The 22090-nt window shown below is 38.0% G+C and overlaps 1 protein-coding gene across 3 annotated transcripts in view; it reads right to left on the reverse strand.

Annotated features, from left to right (window-relative positions):
* The window catches only part of Sgce (sarcoglycan epsilon), a 71513-nt gene that overhangs the window by 28914 nt on the left and 20509 nt on the right, over positions 1–22090 (reverse strand). For all 3 annotated transcript variants that reach the window (XM_005363684.2, XM_013352459.2, XM_026787549.1), the window contains 4 exons: positions 14990–15112; positions 13721–13878; positions 8158–8230; positions 3309–3507 (listed from right to left, as the gene is read on the reverse strand). In XM_005363684.2, coding sequence (XP_005363741.1) covers positions 3309–3507; positions 8158–8230; positions 13721–13878; positions 14990–15112 — 553 coding nt within the window. The remainder of the gene's footprint in view (positions 1–3308; positions 3508–8157; positions 8231–13720; positions 13879–14989; positions 15113–22090) is intronic.

A 22090-nucleotide genomic window follows, 5' to 3' on the forward strand; every position in this document is an offset into this window, starting at 1 on the left:
CTCTCTCTCCTCTCTCCCCCCTCCCTCCCTCCCTCCCTCCCTCCCCCTTTCTCTCTCTTTCTCTGAGAAGGAGAAGATGAGAGAGCTTCTGAACTAAGCACCCTGGTCCAGCAACATGACTTTCCATCACAACAGTATCTAACAGCCACTGACTTACATTCTCTTCCTCACTTCTCATCATATAGACAAAACCCAGCCCGTTAGATAGAGTATTTTATGAAATGGCTCACAGAATAAATGAAGCCAGTTTCTCTGCCACTGATTGAGGCTAGATCTGCTCGCTTTGGTCACCAGAGGAAATAGGTTTGACAATCTCTTATGAGAAGCGAGTATATTCTCTAATCCTCACACCCCATCATTCCCTTCAGAGTCACCATTTACACCACATCACTCACCCACGGTTGGCAGCTACACTGTGCCTAGCATGAAATATGACCCTACTCTTCTTTCCACTAGTTTTATCCAGGGCTAAATACATCTATGAGTCCTTAGCCTCTGGCTCTATGTCAAAAGCAAAGGCAACACCAAGTTCATGCACACTTGCCTTGGGATTACGAGTTTGGCAAGTGAAAATTAATCTTTTCAGAGGGCTCAGCCTTCCTTTGCAGAGGCTTCCTCACTTTGAAGTAAATCTTTATAATTGTTTTCTGTTTGATTTAGAAAAAATTTGAAAGCTGTCAGCAGTGTCTGTGGAGATGAGAAAATGCTCATCATGAAGGAGGAGCTGGGATGCTCCAGAATGGGCCCTGCTGGCTGGTGTTTAAGGCACCAAGGGCTGTAGAAGGGCATACAAGGGTCTACCACTAAGATACTCCAAGTCACCTGTGAGCTGTGTCACTACGCATAGCAAGCACAGAAAAAACTATGTTAGAGGACTGCGGGGCTGCCATGATTAAAATAATAATTTCATCAAGATCTTTATTTTTCCTTTAAATCTTGGAGCACGATTTATGTTAAGTATTAAGAGAACACATTTATTAGTTTCTTAATTGCTATTACCAAAGCATACGCATTATTTTTAAATAAGATTATAAAAAAGCAATATCTGAAATTCCTTGGTTATATCTGTCCTTCCTTGTTTATATTTTTAATATTTTATTTTAACTATATTTACAACTCGTGATATTTTTAAATGCAAAGGCAAAAAATATATTAAGTGAATTACTATACACACTATATATCATTTTAAAATGTATTAAGTGAATTACATATGCACAGATATATCATTTAAAATACATTAAGTGAATTGCATATATACATTATATACTATTAAAGAGAAAGAACGACACAAAGCTGAGAAAAGTGCGGAATTTGTCTTCGTGAGGCAATGTGGGTAAAGAAACTTTAGTTATCCTAAGTTTATATAACAATGAAAGAAAATATGCGAAATCATTCCTAGGGACATGTTTTTCTCCGGCAACTGTCACCCACTCAGGATCTTCTCTCACTGGGGCTCACGTGGAGACCCTAGAGGGGCAGAGCTGGCATCAGGGGCAATTTATAGAAGCACTATTTTGAAGACTTCTCCTGTGCATACTTCGCAAAGGGTAAAGCTTAACGTTAAACTACAGTCATGGAAAGCATTTCAAGTTGGGCAGGGATCTGAGACAAGGGTCTAAATTAATGCCACAGGGCAAGCGCTCTTAAATAGCTGGCAGGGGATAGTGCCCTCAAGCAGGTGCTGTGGGTCAGTTAGCTAATGGCTGGATGCTCAGCAAGGACTTGGAGAGCCGAAATTCTGTTCTTAATTTAGAGTCATATGCTCAGGCCCAGCTTAAAACTTCAACATCTCTAGAGGGTACCAGAGGCCAGCAACCCATCTCTTTTCTACATTTTAAATAATACTTGAGTCAAGCTCAGGCTAGGCACAGTTGGAACGCTTTGGGATGGTGTTTGGCTAGAGACGGTGTGAGCCCAGAGGAAGTGGAAATATTGGTGCCTGGAGCTCCACGCTGTTGTTTCCAAACTCTGGCTGTTGTTTTGACAATCGTCTTGGGACATCTTAAGGGAACTGCTGAAAAGGGGGCAAATTGGGAGAGTGTTTTCAGGGGACTCTCCTGCTCACCTTGTTCCATAGTTATGCTTTTTAATTTACTCCCTGGGAAAGAGAGCCACACTGGAGCTCCACAGTGAAAAGTGAAGCTCTAGAGTTACGTGTCATACAGAAAACCAACCAGCACTCGGACAAGAGATAAGCCCGCCATTTTCCTCAAAGCACTTCCATGTGTGCTTGACTGACTTCAAAATCCATTGCTATAGCATTCAAGATAAACGTTAATTCTGAAATTTTAAGTTGAACTTCACAGACCACTGCTGCCCCAGCCCTCTCTTGCCTGCCCTCCCAGAATTCATTTATGATCTTTGCTGCTATTTCCAAGCAAGTTCTCCCTGAAGCAGCCCTGAAATCTGATTCTTCTGAATCCAGTTATCCTACTTAATTCTAGATATCGCCTGCATAGAAGTGTTCCCAGGATTATGGGAGACGGGAGAATTAGAAGGAGGTTATGTTGCGCAAACTGTGATTAACTCCACGAAGGACACTTTCACAGGATTGAGTTAAGAAGCAATTCTCCATCAACCTACAGATAAGAAATTAAAGATGGAAGTCTGCTGTGATATTGACACTGATGCTTTGAATTCACCCAACAGGACTGTTTTTACTTACACAGGTCACACTCTGCACTGCTCGAGAGTTGGCATATCCACCTCAAATGCACTGTCTCTTTTAATCACTTTAAGAAGCTTGAGAGAGAATGTCATCCCCCACCGGAACAGAAAAGGAGGTTGAGGCACAGAGGGGTTCCGCATTTCTGCAATGTCACCCAGCGTATGAGTGACAAGGCCAAACTGTTGGCTCTAGTGTCACAGGGATGGGTTTCAAATCCACTTCAGCCATCAGCCACCAACACATGGTGGAAAGAATGTGGCAGGCGAAGAAAGAGTTTCCTAGAATAAAGCTCCAGCAGGCGGGGAGTCCTTCAGCTGATAACTGGGAGTCAATTTCCTTTGAAATTCATGGCCCTAAATAATCAGCTTGTCTCTAAAGGTACAAAAGGCTCAGTGCTGTAATTTATGATGTCGATCCTGATCTACAATTAGATTCACAGGGCCTGGGTACTGTGATTGAAGCAACCATTGACACTATCTCTTAGTCAATATAGAAAATTGCTTATGTCTTCATATCTTCCTAATATCTATTTCTTATTAAAAAGAAAATTCAATAGGCTATCTTCCATCTACAATAAGTTTGATAAAGTCACCATACTTAAAAATCTACATTTAAGGCAACGAGATAAAAGTTGTCTTACCCCTCCTTCATGTCATTAATAGGAAGCGGCACCCTTCCACCCCTGTCTAGGGCCGACGTGATGTTTATAGCGTTGAGACGCTCCGGTTGCCACACATTTTTTACAGCCCCAAGAAAGTCTCCAAGAACCTCACTGGCCAACATTTCTTCCACATTCATATTTTTGATGAAGAATTCTGCTTGATATGGCAACGGGAATTCTAGTGTTGATGAAAAGGGATACACATATGTTTAATGAAGCAATCTCTTAAAAGAAACAATTTGAGTTTTGCTGAGTTCTGTTATAGACCTGACAGCAGAGAGCAATGCAAAACAGTCAATTCTCCATCTGAATGGGTCCAGACGCTTGGATAAGTCAGAGGCGGGCAGATCTCTGTGAGGTGGAGGCCAACCTGGTCTACAGAGTGAGTTTTAGGACAACCAGGGCTACATAATGAGACCCTGTCTACACAACAACAACAAAATTATGTCTGTACTCAACAGTATAAATTTATAAACTTTCTCATCCATGAATCCTTAAACAATGTGCCAACTATTTATATAGAACCTACATTGCACAGGTATAATGCATAATCTAGAGATAATTCACATATGGGAGAATTGTGCAGATCATGTATAAAAATAGTTTTTTATATGTTTTTACATATGACTTGCCCACCTTATATAGGGGATTTGAGAGTTTTCCAATTTGAATATCCAAAGGGATCTAGGAACCAATTCCTGGTGGGTATTGAGGGATTGCTGTGACTTCAAAGACTTCTCTATAACTGATGTTGTAGCTAAGAACATAATATACATTAGGCACTGAAACTGTATCTGCAATATAATAAAATCCATGCTTCATGGAAATAATTTATAATTTCAAAATTTAACCAGAGAAAGCAAGAAGATGACTAAACCCTTGTCTTTAATTTATAATATTTCTCATATTTTTTGGAACATGCTAAAAAATCATTGATTTTTCTATGATATTGATTACATAGCTTGTGAGAATTCTAAAATTTACCTCAATTCTATCTGGATTATTGTGTACTAAATATTTCAGAAAATCAGAAAGCTCTTGTATAGTTTCACAGTTAGAGTTTTAGTGAGCTTTTTTTTTCTTTCAATACATTCACTAAATTTTCCTTTAAAAAACTATAAACCAGGTGGTGTAGCTCACTCCTTTAATCCCCAACATTCAGGAGGAGAGGCAGGAGGATCTTTCTGAGTTTAAGGCCAGCCTGAAACTACAAAGCTAGTTCCAGGACAGCCAGGACTACACAAATAAATTCCGTCTTGAAAAACAAAAATGTAAATAACTTTCAACAAACCTAATAAAAAATTCAGTCTATTAATATAAGAAACACTTACTAAATATATATGTTTCTCAAGTGTTCGTCTTGAATTACTGCCATTTTCCCTATATTATGATTGTCCTTTTAAAAGTAAAAATGTTTTCTTCTTCTACACAATACTATTTGTACAATAATAAGAGTTAATTTGAAAACGATTACAAAGCAGGGCAAATGAGGAGACCCCTGTGGATTGTAACAGTGGGAGTGTCAGCAGGCTCTGCCCTCACGCCACCCCCATACTGTCAGCGAAAGATTTTCTTTAGAGATGTTCAGAAAGACACAATCATTTGAATTTATCTCATTCAATTTTTCTCTAAATTAGAGATTATGTCTATAATGTGCCTAGCAGACTTCAAACATATGGTAAAAACTTATAAAATATTAAGACTTTAGTCCTATTTTAACATGAAAAGGCTAGTTATATGAATACTTCTGAGTTCTAAACAGACTTAATGTCTTCAACACGAATTATACTATGTACATTCTCTATTTAAACAAAATCATGAGTTTGTAAATTAATCTACTCTTATTTAATAAAAAGAAGATAAAATACATAATAATCACCCAACATCTTAATGACCTCATTTCTTGGAAGACTCTTTGATACTAATGGACACTAGACACCAGAAATTCGGTGAGGGAGCCAGCATTGGCTGTAGAGGTTTGTCCAGAGCCATGTAGCAAACATTTCCAAAACCATAGCTCTGCAAGGCCCTTCTCAAGGAAAATCCTTGCCTCCTCTCCTGCAGGCACTAATCTGGTCTGTGATTATGCTAGATTTATTCAGTGCATGGTCCATATGTAGTCTTCTAGAGCATAAGTTCTTCATTCTCTCTTGTAGATAAGATTTCAGTTGATACAAATGCATTTCCTCTTTCCCTACTACAGTAGCTTAATCATATCTCCCAAGCCTAAAATAGTCACACAAGTGAATCATGATGAAGGCTTTCTCAGTGGTAAATGATGTAATATTTATAAATAATAGCAAATATAGTTTTGGATATGCCAGATGTATAAAATTACTCTTTTCCCTAAATATTTTCACATTCAACTTTCCATAAAAATACAGAAAGCCCCTACTCCACCCCCTCTCCACCCCACCGCACCTGTCTTATCATCAGTACTACTTCTGGAGAACCACTCTTTGGCTCTTTCTGATCCATTCAGCTCCACTTAGTGGTTCCCTTTCTGAGATCTGCTACGAGCCTTGCGGTTGCTACCGTCTCCCTGCAAGGCTCTGGCCCGTGCAGCTTGGGCCAAGAACGAGTGCCAGGTCTCTCTAGCATGAGTCAGCAGAGCTTTCTAACTCTGGGGAAATCCCCGTGATTGCTATATTTGGAAATCAGAGAGGCCACGAGAACAGTAGGCCAACAGACTGGTGGCAACAGGCCTCTGAGGTGCTAACCCCAATCGAGGGATTCACTTTTTATGCAGTCTTCCTGAGCACCGTGCTGTGAGTCTCCATGACTAATTTCCCATGAGGTCACTCAGAGTAGAAGACAGCTGGCCAGAGCGCGGGGCTGAGCACGAGTCCCCTGATTTACAACTTTGTTATTCCTTCCTCTAAAGTTTATCTGGGACAAATAGCGTGAGCGAAGGCCATGTTCAAAGACCGTCATTCTCAAGTGCATATAAATCTTGTCTAGATTGGCAAGGACAAATGTGTGACCTTTTTAGTTTTAGTTTAGTGGTTTTCAAACCGTTTGGGGGTCCCTGAACCCTATTTAGAGAAGTGGAGCAGATCTACCTAAATTCCAAATAGAGACTTCTAAAATCTTCTCCTCCTCCCTACCTCCATGAACGTCTACCTACTTCATGCAGATGAAGAGCCCCTAAGGCTTACTCTTGACCCTCCTGTTGGGTAGTATTCTCTCTCATACCAGGAACCAGGTGAATATGGATCCCTGTGTGACATTAACACCTACAGTAGCTTCTGAATGTTAACTTTCTACAGCAGAGACCAGTCTAGAGAAAGACAGAGTTCCAACTGCAGACCAGGCTCTCTTCCAGTCTGCCATATCTGACAAAGACCTGGTCTCTTCAGCCTACAATTACAGGATCCAAGAGCCCAAAGTCACCACGGGGTATCTATGTGACTCAAGCCATGAATTCACAGATTGGAAGAAAAAGGAAAAGACAATGTCTCTGCCCACTCAAGAGTTCCCAATTCTATAAGAATAGCTTAACTAGATACAACTATCGAATCCTAATTAAATCAAGAACCAGTCTCCCTGATCTATGGGTGCCTAGAGACCATGCAGAAGACAGGAGTGAGGGGAGGGAATGCTTCACTGGGGTTGGTTTTTTATATGAAAAGCACTTTACATTTTAATCTGGCAGCTGTCTGCAGTAGGTACTGTTAAAACACCTAAGGGTCAAGTCTTCAAGCGGTCTTTCCAGGTACACATTACCAATTTTCGTATTTAATTCTTTGATATAGTCGAAGAGCAACTTGTAGCTCAGCTTAGCTGAGTTATCATAAATTTCAAAATACTTGTTTCTGGCAAATGCTTTTGTTTGTCCGCTTTCTGCTAATAAACCGGAGCGGCAATTCCCCATCAGGAATGTATTCTTATTTTGCTCTCTTTCAGAAGGAAAAGATCTGTCACAGCTCCCTTCCTCTCGGTGCCTTCACTAACAGTAGTAGAGTGTCCCATCATTTCCTAATGCTACCTAAAATGTCTTCTCATTCTTTTTTAATATTTAAGCCTCAACGGGTGAATTCTCCATGAGGTTGAGGCCAGCCTGGTATACAGAGCAGGTTCCAGGACAGCTCAGGTTACACAGAGAAACATTATTTTGAAAAAAAATAATCATCATCATCCCTCAAGTCTGAATATGGGATGGTAATATTTTCCCCTTTCCTCCCTTCAGGCCCTCAACCTATCTTCCCAGGAACCATTCCCCTGCCCCCACTCTCAAGTCGGTAGCCTTGTTAGAACATTCTAAGTGTTAAATACATTTCCTAGTCTTTGTCAAAATGGGGTCAAATATAAGCATAATTTTATGCTTTCTGTGTCCCCAACCTTCAAAATCCTCAGGAAATCACTTACAGTTTGAGCATGTTCTTCTAAATTGTTGGTGGACTCTTATTTACACAATGAGCAAAATTAGCTAATTAGCAAACAGTGTACCCCACTCCCCAAATCAGTTTATCTTCACATGCAGCTAAACTACTACTTACAATTACATTGAAGTTCAATATAGAAGTAGTGAACCACTACTCTGTGTCTTTGGACTCAACTCATATGCGGTATAGCAAGCCCGGAAGCATCTTAGCCCCCTTCAGCACTGACTTAGCAAGGCTTGAGGACACCAGCGGTTCATCAGCACAGCACATCACTTTTATAAAAAGTTAGAAATGGCTTGCTTTTCTTTCTGCATTTTACTATTTCATCAGTTATAGTAGGTACGCGATGCTTTGCAATCCATGATTATATTTTATGTTCATAAATGCAATGAAATCCTTCTTAAAAATAAGAAATGATCATCGACACATTTTTCCAAACTTACCTTCTGCTGACATTATATTAATTATCAAGTTATGCCTTGCAGTCTCAAAGGTACGTCTATTATAGGCAGTTATCTGTTAGAAAAGGAAAACTATGTTTAGAAAGTGAAATGTTTTAGAAAATACAACTCAGTAAAGGCAAAATGAAACAAATCATTGCTTTTCCTATTTTTATTATTTGTTGATTTATCTAGAAAACTTTCTTTCCTGGGTAATAAAAATCATAGGACTTTTAGCAGTATTGTAGGAAAATAATTAATTAGTCAGGTCTACTTAACATGCTAAAACAAAAAGTTAAATACAAAAAATTCTTTTCTAGAAAGCCATTAGGCACAGGAGGGGGCACATAGATGGGTCACTATGAACCATTAGTGACTTGCTGCTGACAGTAAGATTAAACAACACACACACACACACACACACACACACACACAGAAAAACATAAAATAAATGGTTGTGCTTGTAAATGAATTTAAGAATCATCATGAAAAGTACATTTTAACCAAGCACACCAATGTTGCATATAGTGTCGAACTGCACAACAATCGGTCAAGAGATGCCATAAATAACCCTCTCATGATGTAGATATCCCTCATGATGAGTAAAGCAGTGAGGGTGACCGTCTATAAACTTAGAGCACATGCTCAAAAGCCACAAATCGGTGTTTCATACAGCCACATGTTAGTAAACATTTGCAGGCTCAGTGAGCTTCTATACAAGACAGCTCAGAAGGGGCTATCAGAGACAAACAAAACAAAGGCTGCAGAACTCAAGGGATGATTAACTTTGTAACAGGCATTAAATGGTGCAGACACATCTGGAGTACCTCAGCAAAACCAAAAGAGCGTCAAACTCTTAAGAGTCCAGGTACTAGGTTTCTGGCGATGGCTGCAGCTGTAGGTGACACGGAGACAGAAGATTGGGAGGAAACTGGCTCCAGCTACTAGAAGAGGCCCCTGTGTGCAACAAGCCCTACAGATCTCTACATATCAATAGGAGCTGTGCAACAAGCCCTGCAGATCTCTACATATCATCAATAGGAGCCGTGCAACAAGCCCTGCAGATCTCTACATATCAACAGGAGCTTGGCCAGAAGTAGGTTACACTCCTTGGGAATACTGAAAGCTAAAATAGCAAGATTCAGAATTGTGGGATAAATAATTTCAAACCTTTGGCAATATTTGTTCTGAACAGCACACTAACCCACAGAGTTAGTGGAGCTTCTTTTCTCTCCAACTTGTCAAAATTCCATCGGCATCACCACTTTCTTCCTCAAGTCAAACAGTGACCTGAGACTCATCACCAAAATAAGGAGGAGAGAGAGTGCAAAGTTCTAACCAATAGACCACCAGGTATGCTGGCTACCAAAACTAAATAAGAGTTATTTTTCCAAGACAGCAAATGAAGACATTAAAAATAAGTTGTACTTGGGAATTTTTGTGATTTAAAAATTAGCCTTTACTCATTAGCTTATACTAATAAATATACTATTATATATATATATATACTAATAAATTAATTTGCCATACTCCCCCCAATAATCATAATCATATTATCAGTGGAAAAAAAAATGACTGATCTTCTCCAATGTGCTATTACTGTGAGCTTTTGGCTCAGAAGAGATGAGTATTTTAAATTAATAACAGTAGCCTTCCCAATTTGTCTCAAATTTCATGATTGCAAGTTTCTTTTTTTAAAAATCTCAGATTACTAGAGGCAGTGAAGAACATTTCATATTAAGAGAAAAAATTAATTACCTGAATGTATATCTAATGTTTAGTCTTAGCAGCTACCCCAGAACAGCATGCTCTTCCTCACTCCTGCTCAGATATTTAAGAACTATAATGACCTCAATCAGATTTTCCTTACTTCAGAGATATGAAGTGCTTCAAAACAAGATGGAGGAGGCTTTAGTCTTCATCCTCTCTTTCTAAAATAATGCCTAACCAATTTTAGATGTTTACAATCTAAATATTTCAAATTCATAGCTGCTGAATGGATTAATTCATAGACTGATATAATTAAACAATGTTTTAAGACATAAAATTTGACTAAATTAATAGAATAATATATAAAATCCTATATACTTTTTACACTATATAGATATATTTGTCTTCTATAAAACATTGTGTTGAGTTTTCATCGGCACTTATTAAGCATATCATTTAATGTCTGTGGTGATTTATAAGAATGTCTTGACTGTTCTACAACTCCCCTCAACAACATTACGGCTCACCTGTGTTGGCCCAGGCTGCTTTCCGGCAATAGTGGAACTGGATGTTTAAAATCCCATTTACTTAATGAGATTAAGATTTCATTTACCTATTTACTTAAGAGCTCATTTGCTCATTACAAAAATATGTAGACTTCAAATATATTGCCTAGCTTTGCTTGTTTTTGAACACTGTAAGACTAGTACTTTATATATACCACGCACATGTTCTCCAGAAGGTCTGTCTCCCCACCTCCCATCCGACAGTCTGCTTCAACCTTATCCATGTTGTTGGACAAGCCTCAGTTCAGTTTTGCTCTTAGCATCGACCACAAATACACAACACAATGCATGTACCTATCTCTTGCTCACAGCCTTTAGAGTCTGTTGTTTTGTGGGTTTCCAGGGCTCCGCTTCATGAACAATGTTCAAGGAGTATGTCCATACATGTCTTCAGGTGAGTTTTTACAAGTTGCTTGTTTGGGTAGTTATCTAGAAGGGGGACTGCTTTGTGACACAACACACTGATGCTTACTCATGGATCATAACTTAGGACTGATCCCATAGTGGTTATGTCAATCTCTACATTTCTCTTCAATGGATCTCACTGATGGTAAAATTCTCATTATTTGTCTGAATAAGTATGTTCCTCATTACTGGTTAAGAATAGACATCTTACTTGGTCTCATGACTATTTGTGTGTTCTGTTCAGTGAAATCTTTTTTTTTTTATTGAATTGAGGGTCTCTTTTTGATTTCACATGCCTATGTCAGGCACATGCAATAACATCTTCTGCTCTTTTATCTCTTAAAGAATCTCTTTTGATGAATAATTCACAAATATAAGAGTGAAAGCTATGTCTTTTTCTCTCAAAAATATGCAGTTTATATTTAAGAAATCTATTTTTGCCCCCAAGTCGTCAAGAGTCTTTTGTATTTTAATATAATAGTTTAATTTTTTTTGTTTCTCACATTTAATATCTAATCTACCTATATTTTTGCTTGGCATTTAGTATGAAGGATCTAACTCTATGATTGGTATGAAGGATCTAACTCAAGTGGCTAACAAATTTTCTGAGCACTGGTTGAGAAACAGACATCCCTTTTTCCAAAGACCTGTGGCACCAACTCTTCAAACATCTGTCACTGTTCCTTGTGTGGTCTGTTTCTGTCCTTGCTACTCAATCTTTCAGCCCATGTGTCCATCCCTGTGTCACTGAAACTCTGTGATCACCACCATGAGTTTCTGGAAATCTGGATGCCAAGGAGAGAAAAGAAACCTTCCCCTTCATTCTTCTTTACTAAGGCTTGGTTGTTTCTACCATATAGCCCTCCCGATACGTGTAAGAAACAGTCAAGTTCTACTTTTAAAAATCCGCTGAAAACTATATTGGTGTGCACTAAACCTCTAGACCAAGGGAAATTATGCCATTATCACACTATCTTCCTATCACTGAAATTATCATCTATTTATGCAAATTTTGTATTCATTGTGTTTTATTTACTCCTGGTACCTTATAGTTTCTGTCTCTATTGAAAATATGTGCTTCTTTGAAACATTTGTTTTCTCAATACTTTTTACTCAGTGCAGAAATAAAACACATTTATGTTTACCCCACAGCTGATTGGTAACCTTTCATAATATTTTAATAGTCAATAGACTTTATACTATTGAGCGTTCAATTTCTTTCAAATCATTGGGGATTTGATTTCATGTTGTTTTCTTCACTAGCTATGACTTCCAATATATCCTATAATAAAATATAGAGGATGCCATTCTTGTTTTGTTCCCAAATTTAAGTGTGATTTCTCTAATGTTTCTCCCACTGAGAACGATGTTTGCTATTCTTTTGGAAAAAATTATCAGGTTAAGGAAGATCAATTTGATCCTTAGTTTAAAAGTGCTCAACAGAGGAACTGGAGAGACAGCTCCTTCGTTAAAATCATTTCCCGTTCTTACAGAGGATGCGAGTTTGGTTCCCAGCACCCACATCAACAGTGAAACTTTTATCTTTTAAAACTAGAACTTTTTAAAAAAAAATTTTATTTTTTAATATTTATTTATTATTTATTATGTATACAACAGTCTATCTGTTTTTATGCCAAAGGCCAGAAGAGGGCACCAGACCTTATTACAGATGGTTGTGAGCCACCATGTGGTTGCTGGGAATTGAACTCAGGACCTTTGGAAGAGCAGGCAATGCTCTTAACCACTGAGCCATCTCTCCAACCCCTAAAACTAGAATTTTTAAAGGAACTATTCATTCAAATTACCATTACCATTGTTGCTGGGGGTTTTAACTTCTCATGTCTTATATGTATGCTGATATTAGAAAAAAACTGGGGAATTACAACACCCCAAAGGCGTTCAGAATATAGGTTAACCCTACTATCACAGCTTGCACAGCCTTTGGGGGTTTGCTTAGCAACACTAGTAACTTGTGCCTATCACCTGTCCCCTAGAATGTACCTTAACTTCTAACCACAAATACAGCTTTCTGAGTTCATCTACTTTTACACCTCCCTCAGTTTTTTGGATTCGGGGTGGGGTGGGTGTACTTTTATTGCTTGTTTGTTTGGGTTTTTTTTTCAGTGCTGGAAATGAACTTGCATATACTTGTCATCTTCTCTACAGTTAAACCAGAGCTCAAACCCTATTTTCAAAACCTAGAAGGCTTTCTTGGCTGTGTGAACTGCCCCAGCAGCTTCTATGCTAGTATTGGGTAGGCGTGTTTCTCCCCCACTCTTCAGCCCCTAGACCATATCGCATGGTTGAATGCACTTGTCACTCACCCTTCCAGCCTTAGTCACCTTTCACGATGTTTGCTAATTAAGATGTCTAGTGATTGACTTTCTTTCAATAGGTATAAAATTTGAATAACAAATATAGACTTGACTTGGCAATTTGACTCAGTGGGTAAATATACTTACTACCAAGCCCAAAGACCTGAGTGTGATCCTCAGAACATACATGATAGAGGGAGAAACTTCTGAAGGTTCTTCTCTGACCTCTACGAATGCATCAAGGCAAACGTATACCACACACACACACACATACACACACACACAAATAACTGAAATATAGAACAATTAAATGTTTTAGGTTTGCATTTATCTTATTAAATAGATTTTATATTAATGTATTTCTTTAATAATTTTTACTAGTTTATTTTATCATTTTTAATATAAATGTTGAAACAGCAAACTTTATAGAGAAGATTATTATGTGTCAAAACATTAGCAAGTACATTTCTATGTTTTAAAAACTCTTAAAAATCACTTCCATGTAACTTTAATTTCCACATTTAAAATAAATGACAAAAAACATAGTATTTCCCATTCAAAATAAATTACCTCAATGATTGTTGGTTTCCCCACATTTTCAGCTGTTGGGGACCCATACAGAACCCCATCACTGTATGGTGTCCTTTGGATGTATCGAAGCCATCCAGGTCTGTCTGGGTAACCCATTAAATTTGTGTTAAATGTTATGGGATCATTACTAACCTCACCTAGATAAGGAACACAGAATTAAGACATGAAACAGTTATTTTCATACATGTTTCTTTGGTGCTTTCAGTCAAAACATTCCATCAGAAAAAAAAAAGTGTTTGACATTTGTAGCAACCTAAATATACAAATAAAAAATTTATCTGGAAATTTGACTTTAATTACACACATAATAAAAAATATTCTTTTGATTATTCAATTGGTCTTGAGATCAAATAAATAAGCATAGTAGATTCTAACAAATTTCTTGGTTTTATTTTGAGGATGATACTTTAGGGCAATTTTGCCAGTTAGAAAACAAATTTCACAAATATCTCCCGAGATGCATTCATTTGTTCGTGACAAACCTTCCCTGATCTTCAAACATTATCAGAGCAACACCGAGGAGTGGTCCGATAATCATGAAAGTGTCATAATGTGTCATGACTACATACTTTTCCTATATGTAACAATTGCTGTCTGAAAGGCCTGGCCATCTAGTTTTCTAAAAATGAATATCTCATAAGAAAACACTTTAAAATTAATAGAGGAAAAGACCCTTTTTATTTTTAAAAACAGATCTACCTTCATTTTATTAATGTGGTCAGATAAATTGCTATTCATCATATAGCCCACAAAGAATAATTGTATGAATTCTAATATTAAACATGTATTTTGAAAAGTTAATTTTCAAAAGTCATTTTTTGTTACTGATTTAATGTTTTCTCTTGCTATTCTTTCTGTATCTTCATTAGTGTGACAGTACTTGTGATAATTAACATTTAAACCAACAGTGAATTAAATAAGTAAGAAACTTAAGTCCAAGTACAGAAACTCATAACTGGGTACAGCTGTAATTATTTTTGTGTGACTAAATGTAGGTCACTTGCCAGGCAGGGATGTAACATTCAAGACTGAAACTTAAGAAATACGTATTCTCAAAAATTAAAAAAAAATTTCCTTTTATAATTAAATTTCTAATCTGAAAATGAGAAACATCCTACAACAACCAATTTTTCACATATCCAAATCATTTTAAAAAGTGTTAATCGTGTTTGATCTCGCATCGCTCAGGTTCTGCACAGTGAACAAAAGGAAATATTTCCCCCTACTTCCCTCCTGCCAGGAACCTACCGGGCTTTGGATAAGGAGGAAATTCACCCTTGAAATACTCTCTCTCCAAAACGTGAACAAAGAGGACCCCTGCAGACGGGTATACGTTCCGATCAGCGTGCACCTTTGAGAAAAGAGTGTACACTGCAAGCAAAGGGGAAGAAGAGAGGAGGCGCTAATGAGAACTGCCCTCGATGACCGAGCCGTGGCTACAGAAATGGTCTCTCTCTGCAGAAACCGCAGAGAAGACCAAAACAACACACGAGGGAACGTGTTAGTACATATGCGATTGAAAGGGAAACAATTTTAGGACAAAGCTAAGAAAAATTTTCCGAAATTGTGTTTAGAAACCACTAAGATAGTGCACAAGTAAAATGACACATGTTATATTTAGTATTTTTAATTGCCATTAAGCATAAAAACACAAATATCATTTTGATGATTTATTTTTGTCCAAAATATTACCAACAAAATATATATCACAAGAACTGGCATACTTCATAGTTACTAGAGCTTTTTCTCTTTCCCTTTTTTTAAAAAAGCGAATACATTATTAGCACTTTTAAAATGATAAGCACTATGGCTTTCCAAGTAGAGGCAAGTCAGCCCATATAACTCTCACCAGATACTTATGAGGATGTGCTGACGAGTTTCTCCATGCATTACTGAAACCTTGTCTAGAAACAATTACTTTATTTCATGTCTCCTGATTTTAGCATCTAATAATTAAAATAGCACAATTTACTCCATTACGCTCTCTCCTAACTAAGCAGCAACAATTGCACAGTTCTGAGCAAGTCCTTCTTTAGGCGAAATGGGACCAATTTCATGATTCACCGTGGCTTAGGACATAAGATTTCAGTGTACAAAAATGGCTAAATTAGTGTGACTAGTTTCCACCTCTTGTTTTTTCTCTGATATCATCATCTCCACCAACACATCCCTGTCAGCAGCCCTTGTCACCTCTGCAATATCTTTTGGGATTCGAGTTTCATGATTGGCAGTAGCTGCAACCTCTAGACAGAAACACCCTACTCATCCCGTTCTTCCGCTTAGTCACTGATGGATTTGTCAATGTCACAATTAACCTGAGCAACCCCAAGACTTCTCACAGCAAGCTCAAAACTCGCAAAAAGTCCTTAGACCGCCAGATCATTGACAGTAAAGTTTTTAGTATTCAAAAGGAAACAAAACAAAAAAGCTACCAAAAATGTAGCCCCCTCTGAGAAACCTTGTCCCTCTGTTTTGTGGAGAGCTACCCCTAAAAAAGAAGACTGAACTAAAACATTTGGCTTGGAGTTCCATGTATCCATAATCTGGGTACTAAAAACACAACTTCAAAGTCTATGGAGCAGTCAGAAGTGGTGGCTCATGCCTATAATTCTATCACCCAAGAGATTTGTATTAGGATTGCTTTAAGACAGTCTTGGTTATAGAATAAGTTCAGGGTAGCCTGGATTACAGAGCAAGATCATGTCTCAAAGTAACCAAAGCAAGAAAGGCTATGCATCCAAATAAATGAATGAATGAATGAATGAATGAATGAATGAATGAATGAATGAATAAACAAATGAAGCTGCAAGATAGTTTAGCCAGGTTAAAAGACACTGCTGTGTTGGGCACTGGTGTTCCGACGGTCAGCTTTTGCTCACAGACAAGTTACTCACCTGGGGAAATGATGATCACATTCCAAATAATAATCACTGAATCAGAGAAACATTATAAGGATGGAAAATAAGAGAATCTGACTTTCTTTGCCCCAGTTGAATAACACAATGTATCCTAAATATCAATGGTGTCAGGAATGTGAAAACCTCAAGAGACCCAACCCCTGCTTCCCACAAGGCAACCATCCAACTCAGGAGACCAACATCTTCTTAACCAGGTATTATCCCAGAGATATAAGATGCTCTGGCAATACTAGGAAGGGTGGTCTGACTTTGGAAAGATCTGGTAAAAAATTAGGAGATTTAATATTTTTCCTAATAGTAGTTGTTTGTAAGCCAGAAACAAGATATTCAGGCATTCAGCAATGAAAACATGCAGGATGCAGGAGTGGGCTGTCATGGGGGAGCCTTTAGAGGAAGTGAGTAAGCCAAACAAGCACAATCCTGGGGTTCGTGGCAGAAGAAAACAGAACTGGGAAAAGAATCAAATTGAGAAGAGTTTCAAACTGCTTCTGAGAAATTATTTTTCTCTATATGACAGTTGTTAAAATTCCTACTGCAACCTTATATCCAAAGTACAGGAATATTTAGAATGATCTAAATGAATCTCTTCTGAACTTATCTGATTTATTAATCTTCCTAGAGATGAAAACACCGTGCTGTGCAATACTGAGTTTTATTTTCCTTGTCATTTTTTTAATACCTTAAGGAGTGTTGAGCATATTTAAATAGGTTTATAAATGCCTCTGGAATGAATGAATACATTCTAATAGAAAGCAATGCAGAGACAGACACAAGTCTCACGCTAGGGAGCTAAACACATATGACACTTAATTTAAGGTATAGTATTTTTGAAGATTACTATCCTCCATTTCCATCATAAAGTAATAGCCTTCTTTAGTGTTTGCTACACAAAGTGATATATGTCAGTTTGTGAAGCAAAAGGAAATGTTTCTCATGTTAAATAAGACTGAAATAATTCTATTTTCTATATAGCTCTCACAGAGCCTAACATGAACTCATTAAAGGGCACCTATCATTCTATATCACCCCACCATGACTAGTATAGAACACCTCAAATTCTGCCCTCACAAAACAAAACACACAAACAAAAACTTTTTCTTCAATGCACAGTGTTAAGCCACAATTCACCATGGCCCTCTCAGGCTTTGAGATGACATGCACATTTTTCTTTATTCATGTATACTCAATTGCCGTTGTGTAATCTACTGAGCTGTACCCTTGCTGGTCAGTTACCTTGGAAACTCACAGTAAAGCCTTCTTCACTTAAGTATAGTGTGCCACTCGATGGGAGAAAAACACGATACAGATGCATGATATATTCATCATCTAGAGATGGAAAATGACTAAGCCACTGTTTTGTTTGAGAAAATAATACTTCCTTTCTTTATGATAGGTTTAAATTATGGGCGCCCACACAACATTTTTAGAGAAGAGCCCTTTTCCTGTTCCTTTGTGATTTGCAAAACAAGGAGCTCTTCACAAGAGGCTATTTGGGCAGCATTTACACCTATGCTTCTTTTCAAAAGCAAAATGCCATAGAATTTGAAGCTTTGGGCTGTTGTTCTTCTAAACATGGGCGATGTCAATAATGTTCACAGGTCCACACATTACCCCTAGAGACTGCTTCTTTTAAGAGTTAATGCTTGCTGCACGCACAGGTGCCGAGGTCGCATCCACAAACAACAAACTTGATGCATACTCTTTCTTAAAAACAAATATGGAAAATGAAACATAAACACCATAAGAAGCCACAGCACAGAGATTTGCTCAGCTCCACAATATACATGTGTACAGCACTGTAGTGCTAATCAAGCCGGGGTCACAGGGTATGGTCTCTCTGCGTCTTGTATGGTTCCGTAATCTTGTACAGCTGCAGATCCATCACCACTGCAAGCATGTCACTGGAAACAAATGAAACTGAAAACCAGCATGGAGCTAAATCCCTGCAAATCTAGCAACATTAGTGGGCAAAACAACTAAAGCAAAAGTTTAACCCATGGAGAATCAAAATCAGCATTCCCAAATAGAAGAGACGGCTATGGTTATAAAGATTAAAACTTTTGAAAATACACTGCCATAAGCAATATAATTTATTTTTTAAAAAAAAAACAACTCATGTCTGAATAAATAAGAGCCAAAAGGAAAATAGTGCTGGAAAACAATTTAAATATTTTACCTTCCCTAAGCTCCTATGTCTCTCATTACCAAGCAACCAAAACCTTATTCACAGAAATATTCTTCGCATGTTTTGTCACAGGGAATATAGAAAAGGTCAGGGCATTTCAACAACTCTGTATTATACGACAGTAGATAGCCAAGAATCAAATAATAGATCTTGACAGAAGTACCAATAAAGTGGGGCCTCACGCTAGCTAAATTGTGCCCGTCTTCCCTGGCTAAGACTCTGTTAGGAATTTTCTCTCTCTGTGTGAAGAAGGTAAGCGTGGCATCAGTGTGCTTCCTTACAATTACCTTAAAACAAAAGCAAACACCGGCGGACTTCACAAACACCGAAGTTTGAAAGAATCACGCTGCTAAAGAAGCTGTAAGAGATCTTCACGATTGCTGTGATCATTACTGAAATAGGTAAACAGACACACATACCATCCCATCTTTACAAAGAGTCCAAGGAACACGTCCCGGCCCTTTCTTCTGCGTCACTAAGAACAAGGACACAGCCATAAAGATAAAACAGACACTGAGCGTGAGGCCAGAGAACTCCAGCTACGTTTAATCTTAAACCTGTCCTTCTTCGCAATCTTTGAGAACGTCATAAATTATTGGCAATAAGTGTTCCAAGTAGTCTTTGTAAGGCACCAAATTATGCGAATGGCTCATTTATAGGAGCTTTATCAACAAACTGATGGCTTTAAAACATCAACTTTTATTGTCATTTTCTCATTTTAAGGTTTACAAGGAATAAAATCTCAGATGACCAGGAACTCCACAGAACGGAGCGCGGAGAGGGTCGCTGTTCCTAAGGTAGCAGCAGTTGATCCTTTTCCATAACATTGTAAGGTCATCATTTCGCACGTCGGTTACTGCATGCCACTCTATTACACGGGGGCCGTATGTCACTGACAAATCACAGGAGTGGCTCCCAGTAGGCTAATGCATTTTGAGGCTGTGTGTTTTATAGATTTTGTTTTCTCCCCCCGGTAGACAAGTCGTCAGCTGTCATTTCTCATTGCTATCAGTATGTTTTCTATAGCAGCTTTTCTAGCCTTTCAAGTTTGCCATTATTAACCTGCTGCAGGTTTAAAAACCAGACTAGCAAATGAGGTGGACTGCGTGCTAAATTAAGAGGAGATACGTGCCGTGTCTGTGCGTGCACTGCTCTGCTAGACAGGGGGAAAAAACAGAAGCATGCATTTGAAGCGTTAGCTGCCCAAGGACCCTTTTGTGGTGTATTTCCTGGCTCCGAGCTCACGCTGTATGCCTTTGAATAGACTCTCTTGCTATCCTCGGGAAAGTGGCATTCCTTGAGGCAAAAGCAGTATAAACTCTGCACTATAATACATTCAGAAATAAATAAGTGTACAATTGAAAGTCTTAATTCAATCCAGATGTTATGTAAACATTGAGCTGTCAAATCAAAATGAACATAAAGAGTTAAGTGAAATAACTTCATGTTTGCTATGTGGGAAACAGACTGCATAATTTAAACAGACTTACGGATTAAATATTACTCCTAGCAGGAGTAACCTAACCAGCCCCCCCCCAGAAAAAAACCACCAAGCTACTATAAGGAATAGCTTTCGCATGGGAAATGACAAGTTTCTTTCTAAAATCATCTCAGTTTTATCAATGTGCCCTCTGTGTCCAGTCATTGGGAACTATCAAAAAGGTACTCTGGCAGACAAATTATTTAAATAAGAGAGCATATACATTTCTAACTGTTCACAGCATTATCTTAATGGAAAATACTACCTGGAAGAAATGAGATAAAAATTGTGAAGAAGATTTTCCAGGATGTTAAGCTATAAGGAGAGCACTGATCAGGCACCTTTCTTAATATAACTTAAAAAGCGAAGCTTGACCTAAGCAACTAGGCATGAGTGTCCTGAAAATCAAACATCGTAAGTACTAGCAGGGGAAATGAGACTTCATTTTTCATATTACAGCTTTAAGGGGCTTAACAATCTCTCCAGACTCAGAGCCCCTGCATAGCCAGCACTGCGAGAAGCCGCTACTCAGCGCACCGGAGCAACCTGCAAGATGAATCCCTTTGGCTCTCTGACTCAAGATAATTCACCTTGGGATCTGCAGTGCTTAATAAATGTATGAATTCCTTCCTAATTCATTTTAACAAGTTATTACACCCTCAAAATTAAAATTTAATTATTAAACCAGAGAATTACTGTAGAAAAAATATTTTAAGAGATCTTAATAGCCAAACAGATAAACAATGTATTTTCTTTTTTTCTTTTTTTTTTTTAACATCTCATTGAGATTTATGCTAGGTTTGATCAATTCAGCTTTATAAATGTTGGCTTTCAACTGAAAGCGTTTCTCTGCTGTCAGCCCTTCACCTCAGGGTATCAAAGGCCAGCGGGGCCGTTCATTTAGAGGTAGGCAGCTTTGTTTCCCTAGCAGTCACAAACTGTCCATGCTAAGCTGCGGGATTCATCCTAAGGACAGCACTAGAGTGCCTCCTTTGCTGAGAGATACAGACACTTCTGTTCATGGGAGGCAGAAAACATGGCTTGGATCTTTTTATATAAAAAGGCAGAAGAATTTCTTCATGAAAAATTTTCTCCCTAGCTTAAGATACTAATTTTAATTTTTCTAAATTGGAATTATCTTCTTGATTATCTAACCAAATGTATATCTCCCCTTTGTTTGTGTGGCTTAAATGTCAATAGGAAAAGGGTACAAGCTATTGTTAATGGGTGATCAATAGAACACGGGATTCGGAGAACGCCAAAAAGTTGAAAAGGGTTTTATGTGCCATGCTCGCTAGGCATGCAAATATCTTTATTAAAAGATAGATCAAAGCACTCCTTCTGACCCAGACACAGCCTCAGCATCCAACACAAGCCGGGATTGACATGCATTTGCTTTGCTGAAAGAATAAGTCCCCCATTTTACTGTGTAGGCTGTCCACAAAAGTGAACTCAGAGAGGCTAAATGTTTGTTCCACAAGTATAGATGCAGGAGCGACAGATCAGCCATGGAGTTTATCAATCTGACAATACAAAACACAAGTTAACACATTCAGTAGTTAACGGCTCTGCTACCATAAGATTGTTCTATATTGTTTATATCGCATAGCTTCTTAGCTTTCTTAATTTCTCCGTGATTTATAAAGAACCAGAACTTGATCAGATAATCTAAGCTTCTCATTTCAGAGAATCTTAATTACACTTCAGAACAAGTAAAGGCAACTGTATGCACACAAACCTTAACAAACTCAAGTAGGAAGAAGCCT

This window comes from Microtus ochrogaster, linkage group LG10 (assembly GCF_000317375.1).
Source record: "Microtus ochrogaster isolate Prairie Vole_2 linkage group LG10, MicOch1.0, whole genome shotgun sequence".
In the NCBI taxonomy this organism is placed as follows: Eukaryota; Metazoa; Chordata; class Mammalia; order Rodentia; family Cricetidae; genus Microtus; species Microtus ochrogaster.